Source organism: Podospora bellae-mahoneyi, chromosome 2 (genome assembly GCF_035222275.1).
Source record: "Podospora bellae-mahoneyi strain CBS 112042 chromosome 2, whole genome shotgun sequence".
Classification (NCBI taxonomy): Eukaryota; Fungi; Ascomycota; class Sordariomycetes; order Sordariales; family Podosporaceae; genus Podospora; species Podospora bellae-mahoneyi.
Window position 1 is genome coordinate 2,580,133 of NC_085881.1, and position 10,534 is coordinate 2,590,666.

At 52.9% G+C, this 10,534-nt stretch overlaps 2 protein-coding genes across 2 annotated transcripts; both read right to left on the reverse strand.

Moving 5' to 3' along the window:
• Positions 1-1,177: 1,177 nt before the first annotated feature.
• On the reverse strand, positions 1,178-4,973 carry TRF2 (Transcription elongation factor SPT4). Its single transcript, XM_062876379.1, has 3 exons — positions 3,650-4,973; positions 3,385-3,593; positions 1,178-3,326 (listed from the first exon to the last, which is right to left on the reverse strand). The coding sequence occupies exons 1-3, from the start codon at positions 4,000-4,002 to the stop codon at positions 2,059-2,061; spliced, it is 1,830 nt and encodes a 609-aa protein (XP_062734971.1). The 5' UTR covers positions 4,003-4,973; the 3' UTR covers positions 1,178-2,058.
• Positions 4,974-8,381: 3,408 nt separating this feature from the next.
• QC761_206470 (uncharacterized protein) lies at positions 8,382-10,326 on the reverse strand. Its single transcript, XM_062876380.1, has 3 exons — positions 10,066-10,326; positions 8,802-9,918; positions 8,382-8,745 (listed from the first exon to the last, which is right to left on the reverse strand). The coding sequence occupies exons 1-2, from the start codon at positions 10,184-10,186 to the stop codon at positions 9,017-9,019; spliced, it is 1,023 nt and encodes a 340-aa protein (XP_062734972.1). The 5' UTR covers positions 10,187-10,326; the 3' UTR covers positions 8,382-8,745; positions 8,802-9,016.
• Positions 10,327-10,534: the final 208 nt, after the last annotated feature.

The following is a 10,534-nucleotide window of genomic DNA, read 5'->3' on the forward strand; positions in this document are numbered from 1 at the left end:
CACCATCCGGCCAGCTCGCCATCATCGTCCGGCCCCGTTCTGTTATCAATCGCTCTCCTCTGTTCCACCCCGTCCGGCCTTTTCTAAAACCCCGTCTCTCCTACCCAGCATATGCAAAGAAAGTCTACGACACGGTTCCAACTCCCACCGCTCATTCTGGGAATACACCTCCGGTTAAACCTCTTGGCTGATCCGTACACACAACACAAAGTGGCACCCCCCATGCCACCCCCAACCCCGGTATCCATTCACCGCATTCGAGTTGCCTGTTTGAGCTCCCGTATAAAACCACCACCTGACCCCAACAACGCCACACCACATCTTGGATTGCGGTGTGTGGTGTGTGTAGTGTGGACCCCTATCCTTATTTTCCAAGTCTGAAGCTGCAGCGAGTGACAGGCACCACCTGTCATATCAACGACATGCAATCGTGTCCATGGCTCTGGAACCTTAAAGATGACAGTTTGGACAGGTTTGACAGTAACAAGTTTAAACCTCCCGGCTGTGCATTCACTCCCAATCTAGCACCCGTTGCTAAATCCAACCTGACATCCATCAAACCTGTCAGAGACTGGCCTAGAACCCAACCCTATATAGTACCTTACCTACATAGCAGCGGCAGGCAAAAAACAACTAAAAAATGACCTTACATCAGATCTCTCACTTCATGCAAAGGGGGGCACTGTGTCTCCCCTCCCCTTTCCATCCGGGCTCCAACAGCTCTGCTGTGCCCCAAATTATGCAACCCGAGAAAGCTTGTCCAGCCTTACTCATCACCACCATCTTTTCCCTTTCCCTCTGCCTTTCCACCAGGCAAAAAGACATCACCAGCTGGCTGGCGACACGCGAATGCAACGGCGCGATTTTATTTCTTGGCCCCTCCATCCTCTCCCGTTGTTCCAGAGCCAGCGCATGCGCAACTCATCCGAGCGGCTCGCTGCAGGTCATCTGCATCTCATCCCGTCTCCTCCGAGCACTGCTTGGACTCGAGGGATGGGAGCTTCCGTGGTAGGGCCTTCACGAAGCTTACCCTCCTCCCCAACCTAACCCCACACTTATCAGCCCTATCCACTGCTGTCAAAGCGTAGCCTTCATCACGTAATGCCGTTCCTATCTACCTTGTAATCGTGAGATCTTGTTAGACCTATGATCCATTCACATGGAAAGAGCACAAAGTCAGTGGTATTGTGTTTTCAATTAGGATCCTGCCATGAAGTCATAACCTAACACCCCACAGCACCAAAATAGCAGCTGAATAGCAACAAAGTGGCGAGTCCATTCCTATATGTATGCACACCACTCCGGAAATTCTCTCTCTTACTCCATCCATCGAGACTTCTTTCACCCCTTCTCTCCTCTCCCCTTCAGTCCCCGGCCCGGCCTCTGGTCCTGCTCTGTCTCTTTTCCTCTCTTGATCCCGCCATTTTGCTATCGGCGCCTTCCCAAATCAACTCCCTGTTCCCGAATCCGCCTTCCCAGTTATACGCAGCGCAAGAAAAAGCCCCAGTATTAGAACCTCGGTACCAGATAAATCAGCCTCCTGGGCCTCGCCATTCATCGCTTTTCTCGGAGCCCACCAGGTTGTTTTCCTGGCAGACCACGAGCTCAAAGAAAACAAGAAAAATATCGGAATAAATAACGAAAAAGGGAATAGTTATTAAAGCCTTTCCCAGGACCGCCGCAAGACGCAAAAGTCCTCGGAGTATCGAAATTTGATGGACGAAGAAAATAATCCGCAAATCAACATGACGAAAACGCAACGAAGTGGGATGCCAAACGAAATGTGAAAAAGTCCGGAACCGCTGTGCCAGACGAGCACGAAGAGTGGGTATCGTCATGCAAAGTCGTGGCTAAATGATGAAATGGGACAAGAATGAAATTCAAATAGATTTCGATGGTGGGGGGTCGAGTTTGGCAGTGTAGATCGGAGATGAGTGAAATATGTCGTGAACTTTTGGTGTGTTGGAAGCTAGGTAAGATAACCACGAAAGCTCCCTGGTATGTACAACGAAAATCCTCTCAAAACGCCGCAGAAAAAGCCGAACCGAAAACCGTTTCCTATTGGGCCTGGACGCTTTCTGGCGACAGAGAAGCCGGATCCACGTCGTAATGTTTGAGATCCATGTACTGGTTCAGCTCTATCTCGCTCTGGCTCTGCTCCATGAAGGGCGAATGTGGGTGAAGCGGCAACGTCATGGTGTGCTTGTTGCCTGGGTACATGTCATTCATACTGCCGTCATCGGAAATGGCCGAACCATCGCACATTGGCGGCATCGACATGGGAGGAGATTCGCCGACAATGGCCGGGTCGGGATGGTTGAATGAGAGCGGCGAGATGGAAGGCGGAGGAACACCCAGGCTGGCAGGATTCACCATGGGCGAGAAAGTACCGCTATATGGCGTGAAGCTGCCAGCAGGAAGACCGTTGGGCTCTGGAGCTTGCGAGGCAAAGTAGTTGGGGCTCGAGAACTCTGATGGCGAGGGGGCTGTTGTCGCGGAGAGAGGATACTGGCGCATGTCCAGACTGCCGAAACCAGCACGGGTGTCGATCCGCAGATTTGGCCCGATCGGACCAAGCATGTTGGGCTGCTGGGGAATTGGGCTGAAGATGTGTGGATTCTGCGTGTGTGGCTGGCCCTCTGGCTGAGTGATGTGGAAGCTCGGGGGGTTTTGCAAAAGCTGCATGGTCTGGAAGTCGATGGGACCTGGCACACTGCGACTACGCTGTCTCTTGTGGCCTGGCCCACGCATCATCATGGTGTGATGTTGAGCAGCAATTCCCCACTGGGTTTCCTGGAACATGCCCACATGCGGCTGAGCAAAGTTTGGCTGAGAAGAGGGTCTGGCTTGGGGTGACACGGGGGCAGACATGGAGAGCGTGTGGAGCTGGTCAAACATCGGGGGAGGAGGAGGCGGCGCGGTATGACGGTGCATGAACGACTCCAGGCTGACCAATTTGGCCAATTGACCGCTCAAAGCCTTGGGGTTACCACCGAGGTGGTGGGTCATGCAGCGAGAAGCTTGCAGGTCTTCAGTGAAGTCATTCACCTGGATGAAGGTCGAGGTGGTCGCCGAATCCATGTAGAAGAAGGGAGCCTCGAGCAGCTCAATCGTGATTCCAGCGTGGTGATCATCCGAGTTGTTGAGGTAGATGTTCTTGATGTAGGAGAATGGGTACTCGATCTTGTAGCCAGCCTGCTCGTTGTTGATGTAGTAGGTCATGGTGCACTTGTCAGGGGAGTAGAAAACGATGAGATCCATCGCATTCTGCCCAACACGGGTCCATCTTCCGATGGTGAGCGAGCGGCAGTTGAGATGATGAATCACTGAAAGCAATCAGTCAGCTCACGTACTTGGCTATGCCGAATTAGAAAAACAACTTACAAACTTTGCCCTGGCCACCCTGCTCGGCGCCCATCATGCCCTGGTGTCCATAGGGGAACGGACCCGGGCGACCGAAGAAGCCAGGGATGCTCTTTCCGGATTCCATGGCTTGCATGGCAAGATATTGGCGCATAGATTCAGGAATCATGGTATCCAACTCCTCGCCGCTTTCGAGGCTCTTCTTTGCGAGCATCTTGATTTTGGCACGTCTTTGTGAGTGGTTAGCGAAGATTCGAACTATCGACAAAACACACACAAAACTTACCGGTTCTGGAACCAGATCTGAACAGACCTCTCGGTCATGTTGATTTCCTCCGCTATCCTCTCACGAACGGTAGCTGTGGGTGTGGGATTCTTGTTGAACTCAATCTCGAGCGTGGTTAATTGATCTTGAGTGGCACGCTGTCGTTTTTGGTTCTTCTGCTGCTGGGTGAGAGTGCTCTTGCGGGGCGGGCGCCGCGAAGCGCTTTGCCCGGGCTTCGTCTCCATCTTCATGTCCTTGGTGGGAGTGGTGGCATTAGATGCTGGCAATGAGGATTTGGTGGAGCATGGCGAAGTCGAGAGCTGAGGAGTGTGGAGGGTCAGGCCCTCCTCTTGCTTGACCACGTCGGTAGCCATTTCGGGCCCGGTGATCTTGCTGAATTCTTCTTTTTGTGTTGTTTTATCGTCCAAGGGGTATCACCAATTAATAAGGGTAAATAAAATGTCGCGATTAGGCAACGGTCGCGGTGATGTCGTCCAGATTCAATTCCACCTAGATTGTTGCGCAGATATCACTCCGCCTAGGCGGATGTGTCGAGATGGGTGCGATGTTTTTCAAATCGTAGCTCGGTTGTCTGGTAGGGAGGTAAGTGTAGATTGTTGTCGCGACTCGACAAATAAATGCTGGAAAACTATGATGGGAAAAAAGCAGTTTGCAAAGGAGCGTCGGTCCCGAACCAAGAAGCTGGAGCAGGAGAAGGTGGTAATAATAATATGCGATCGCGTTAGGTCGTAGGTAGTAGTAGTACTAGTCAGTCGGCGGCGATGATCGAGATCGTCGTCGGCGAGGGCGAGGGCGAGGGCTAGGGCTATGGTGTTGGGGCTGCGTAGGCAAAAATGGGACCCGGAAGGAGTGAACGGGTCGCAATACAATTGAATTAGTTTATTCTAAAGAGAGTGACTGTGGTGAGAAGCAAAGCAAGAAGTGGGGGGGGAAGGAGGGAAGGAGGAAAGGATGGGCTGCCGAGCGAGCGACGTGGTGATGTGGACGATTGAGGTTGACAAAAAGAGAGACTGGGGGAAAAAACAGCAGCACGGGGACATGGGGCTTCAAGAAGGAAAAGCAAAAAAAGCGAGGGAAGAGAGAGAGGCCCAGCGTCCCACTCCCACGCACTGGGCGGGTCTGGCGGCCCATCGCCCGTCAAGCGCTCCCCAGAGCGACTGTCCAGCCAATCGCGGGACACCAGCTGCAGCCGTACAGTGCGCGCGCCAACTGTGCACCCACCGCACCACAAACCAAGAGCTCACTCACACCCATCATCGGACCTGATGAGGGTGACCACACCTACAACACCCACCCACGCCGCATCCAAGTGCCAGGGCATTCTAGTGTACTACTTCTTAGGTCCGGTATGTTTCGTTATTTTCGTTTCTCTGAATCCAAGATAACTGTTCAGTCCACAGCAAGAAAAAGCCTGCTCGCTTCTCGGTGCCAGGGCCTTTACTGTTGTATGTATGCAGAGCAGTGAAACAAGTGCGACACGACTTGGACCAGCTTCTCCGCATCCCCCCATCCGTACCTGACGCGAAGCCAGCGGCACCCACCAGGCACTACGGATGCCTCGACAGCTGACCAGCTCCGAGTGTTTGCCTCAGTGTCTAGGGTTCCGTTTATCAGCCCCTTTCACCACACTCAATTCTCACTGGTTTCCTGGTCTGGGCTCTGCAAAGGGCGTTCTGGCACCCCAACGTGCCCAAGTAGGCATGGCCAGCATGGTGGCCTGGTCTTGATAGGGGTCGTTCTGCCCCCCAGGTGCCCAGCAACCCGAGCCTCGATTCCGATATTCTACACTCTGGGCCGCTCCAGGCACATCGCCGCTCTGCCGGGACATTTACGATGAGCTACCTCTGCCTCCCACGTAAGGGACACATCGAGAGCTGTGTGTGCTTGCTGCCGTTCGTCACACAGCGATCCGCAGACACGACTCGAGTCACCAAACACTGCAACCCGATGTGAAGCTCGTGAACCACAACCCCGCCAGTCCCTTGCTGCTGCCCACAGTTTGGCGGGTCCTGCGGGTGTTGGTGCGTGGCCAGAGCATTTCTCAACGGCGCACTCTGACCACCTCTCACCACGCTTGTCCTCTTTGGTCTCAACCCGACAAAGAGTTCACGACTCAATGAACAAACACAACTTTCGCTGGAATACCGGGCTCAGGGCCGTTGTTGGTTGCCGATATCTTCTTGAGGTCCCAGAAACATCATTCCCGACCGAGAGACCCATTTCAAGACAACCTGCTGGAAATCTGTCGGTGTTCACTTCAAGAGGTTCGGCGCAACAGGTGGACCAATCACAACCTTTCTGTTCCACACTTGCAGTTGGGGGTTAGGAAAAGGGGAAACAGTGACCAGCACCACGCCAAGTCGCGATCCCGTACACAGTGCGTCTGTCGGGCAGCGAGCAGCAGCGCATCGTGGAGCTTTTCGGGGCCTGACCGGCCATCCGGCACTGGCCCTAGAAAGGACGGCCAAAGTCCCCGGTGGTGATCATATCAGAACCACGGAAACAAGGATCTGATAACCTCCACTAGGTACAGTTCTGATACGAATATCTATGGAGGAGCTCGACGGATAGTCCATGGCAACAGCCGTGTACAAGAGTCTCCTGTGCTTCATACTTCGACTGCCCCCCACTTGGTTCGGCCGGTGGTGCTTTTTTCCTGATGTTTGCAGAGCATCGCCACCGCCTGTGGCACAATGCATCTGCTGTTCCTGCAGAAGCGCAGTGTTTCCCTCGACACTGTGTGCCAACCTGCCGTGTTCCTGCGTTAGTGTTGCTGTTCCTGCGGCGCCGGCGTCAGCAGCAGCACTCCTTTTTGTGTGCAGTAGGACGGAGAATCCCACGAGTAGGTAGACGCTCGATTCGGCAGGAGTGTGGTTTGCGTCTCCCTTCGGTCGCGATGCATCGGATTGTGTGGACCATTGAGAAACAACGCACAGCAGAACACCCTCAAGCCGTACTGACGGTCCCGTTCGACCTGCCTCACGAGTTATGGACCGACCTGTAGGTACGGACATCTGACCAAATCGTCTCAAACCACCGGCGTACTAGGTCTGAGATTCTGACAGTCTGGCGTCTTATCCGACGGATGACAGGTAGGTACAGTAGTTCCCCTCCCAAAGAGGGGTTTTCAAGAGGGGAACGGCGTTAGCAGCTGGCTGTCGGAATGCATGCTGCGCAGGGCTGCCTGTGGAGGATCAAGGAAGTGACCCAGAAATAGAAAAGAAAAGAGGGAACCCCATTCCTGTCGACTCCGGCATTCGCCCACCACACCATTTCAAGCCTCTTGCTCCAACCAGCATAGATAGTCAGGGGCATGTGTACAACAACATACGTATATACATCATCTACCCGTCAATTCTCGGCCTTGGGGAATAGCTGTTGGATCCGAGACTTTGGAGATCTGGACAGCGACACACAGACAGCAGCAAAGCAGATCCCTACGCTACGGTAGTGCACTGTGCTCACACTGTCACACTCCTTTTCTCTCAAGTCAGACGGTGTGGTTCGCCCCACTTTACCCCTGAAGATGACCAAGGATCTCTGGCCAGGGTTCCCGACAGAACACACGTGTGGGTCAGGTCCTCCTCCCTCCCCCCATCGGACGAAGGTCGCGCAATTGGTCGGCGCGTCCAAGAACCAGGCCGGCGCCTTTCCCCTTTTATGCTTCTCTCAGCAGTTGTGGCGATTTTACCCGTGAGGGAGAAAAGAACGTTATCCCAAGCCAAGCCGCCAGACCTGCTGCCGGCTTTGGGCTTGGCGAGGAGAACAGGGCAATGGTAGGTAGCATCGTTTCGGTTTTTGCGGAGGGGTTTCTCGGCAACTCTGGAGCATGGGCTCTTCGGGGTGGTCAACTCACAACTTATGTCTATGTACACACAGATATCATGCTCTTCATCATGTTGACATGCTTTTCTAACTCAGGATCTCTTGCTCAACACACGCGGCAACGCGCTTGACAACAAGATCGGTGGGCAGTCGTGGGGCTGCAGGCACAGGTTCATGCGCTGGAACCGGAGGCAGCCTGATTGGAAGAGGGTCGACGTGTTGTTCATGCATAGGTGGTGAGAAAGGCATGGCGGCCCCCCCAAAAAAAATGACTGGACAAAGTCAGTCAGTTTCTTCCTTCAAGGCTTCCAAAAGTACCGATCTTTGAAGAACATCTACAAGATACCACCTTGTATTGGCCGTTGAAAGTCAAGGAAGGAAGCCAAAAGGGGGGGGAGGCATCACCTGAAAAAAGTTCTGGAAACCCCGCAGTCCAATCGGCCATGGGGGAGCTGGAGTTGTCCAAGACAGTGGCGCTCGGTGTCAGCCCTGAGGTTGAACAGCACTCTGATTCTGCGCCGTCATTGGACGCCAAGAGACGACGCTTACAGAAATCCGGTAAGGTGTTGAGATGGTGTACATTGCCGACGGTGAGAGCTTCTTCCCTGTTGATGGTGACCACTTGTAAGTCAAACATGGTTGTGAAGCCGGCGCTTGGTTCACCGAATTCAAGCCTCTTCGACGACTACTTCCTGCTCAGCACGGCAGGCTGTGCCGAAAGGCGGCTTGGACCGCCCATTGAAATCGCGGTTGACTCCGGAATCTGAAGTAAACTACTGGACGACCCACCCTACCTACCCTGTCAATATCGGGAACAGGTTGTGTATGTATGGACCTACCCCAGATAACGCTCCCCTTCGATGCTGTTTTGGATCGATGTATTATTAAAAAAAAAAAAAAAAAACACCGGGTCACTTCAACCTGGTTGAAGCCACCATCCTCTTCCCGAACCCTACAACCCCTTCAACACCTGCCACGTCAACATCAGAATCATGCAAGCGGCAGGATAAAAATAAGTCTGTAACAGAACCACAGCATAGGTAACCAAAAAGGCGGATATGCACCGATCTACACTGCCATTTGATTGCTACCTTGACCTGCCATTTTTTGGAACTCTCTGACATAACCGAAGAGCGTTCTTCCCCACAAAAGGGAACATGCTGCAATAATGCCTTTCTGGCGAGCAGAAGGAGAGTGGCATTGTTCACCGTCTCGGCTTGGCCTTCTACACAGGGTTGTCTGCCCCATCAATCTGTAACGGGAGGTCCTACCTGGGATCGGAAGGTCAGTTGGATGTTTATGTGTCTTGGCGGGGGATATCTCTGACAATGTATGGGGATTTATATATCATAAGTGGTGATGTATACAGTATCATACTGTGTTTCTTTAGGTGTGGATATTCTTTGGAAAAGACATTATCCCGGTACCGGTATGACCTCAGCAAAGTCCAGTATAGATTCCGGGTCGCTATCAGTCCTGAAGTAGGGTCGAGGTTCAACCCTCTACTACCCAACCCAAGGCAGCTCTATCCACCACCACAGCTCACAGCTCCCTCATAACCTCCTCCACAGCCTGCTTAGCCATCCTCTTCCTCTGCTGCTCCGGCAAACCAGCACTCATATCCCTCACAGCCCGCAACTTGACCATCATCTGCTCCAGGCTCCTGATATCATCATCCCCAATCTCTTCCTCCCCTTCCTCCTCCTTCCCTTTCCCCTCCCCCGTGGTGTCAATCTCCTCCCCAATCTGCTCCCAAATCGCCCTCTTCAACCCCTCAAAATCCTCCCTGTCATAGCCATACCCCAACCCCTTGGGGTCGAACTCTTTATCGTCATCCTCATCCCCCTCCCCAAAACCCAAACCATCCCCTTCCTCCCCTGGTGCCCCTCCCCCAGACCAATCATTAGCCTCCAACGCCTCCCTCACCCTCGCAATCCCCATCCTCTCCCCAAACTTATTCCTCTTCCCTTCCTCCTGCTCTCTGCCCTTGGCATAAACCACAAACTCCAACCCCGCCTCGGCAGCAACATCCTCCCACTCATCCAACACGTCGTCATCCCCCATTATGGCCTGCTGGCTAACACCAATAACAAGCCCGACACCATCCCACTCCCACCCCCCCAACCCTTCCCTGACCACCTTCCCAACCTCTTTAACCAATCTTTGATGCTCTGTTACCGTTGATGTTGATATGCTGGAAGACAAAGAAGGAGAGAGCTCGACAACAATAATAACCCCCCCCAAAACCAGCAACACCTCCTTTGCCTCCTCCGACAAAAACGAGCTTGACCATTCCTGCGGAGAAGAGACAAGATCAAGCCAGATGGGGACAGAGGCGGTGTAATATTGTGTGGAAAGGGGTAAAAGGTGGGTTGTTCCCGCGAGGGAGGGGGTGTTTTCATCATCGGTTGAGTCTGATGGGAGGGGGTGGGAGCCGGTGAGTTCTATAAAATGTTATTAACTGTATTGAGGAGTGAGAAGGGAGGAGGGGGTGAGATCTGATAAACAGGAAAGCATGGATTGGAAAGATATCACCAAAGCACCCCGCAACTATGTGGTTGAGAAAGTAAGGAAATGTAAAATGAACTAACCTTTGATAACAGCACTCAACTCCCCAGCTGACTGCGCCAACGACACGGCGAGGATCCGTCTAGGGTGTGGGATTTCCTTGCCGGCTTTCTTCGCGGTGGTCTTTTCGTTTGGGGCGCTCATTTTGCCGGCGTATAGACCAAACTGTTTTCTCTATGATGCTTGGAGTAAGAACAATTTGAGCCGTGATGAGAATAGCGAGTGAGCGAGTGAGTGGTGATTACTGAGTGAGTGAGAGTGGCAGTTGCAAAAGGGAGCTTTGGCTCATGGTGGGGCAAGCTGAGAGCTCGCCCCAACAATGGCGGGGTAGGAAGCCCATTCTCATCTCACTGCCCGCTCATACAATGTAAGATCTCAAAACAAAAAGACGACAACGAATAGTATTTACGTAGTATAATTCCTCAGTTCAATGAGAATATTTCTTCAAGTGTTCGGAAAGAATATCAAACACACAGACATTCGCATATTTTG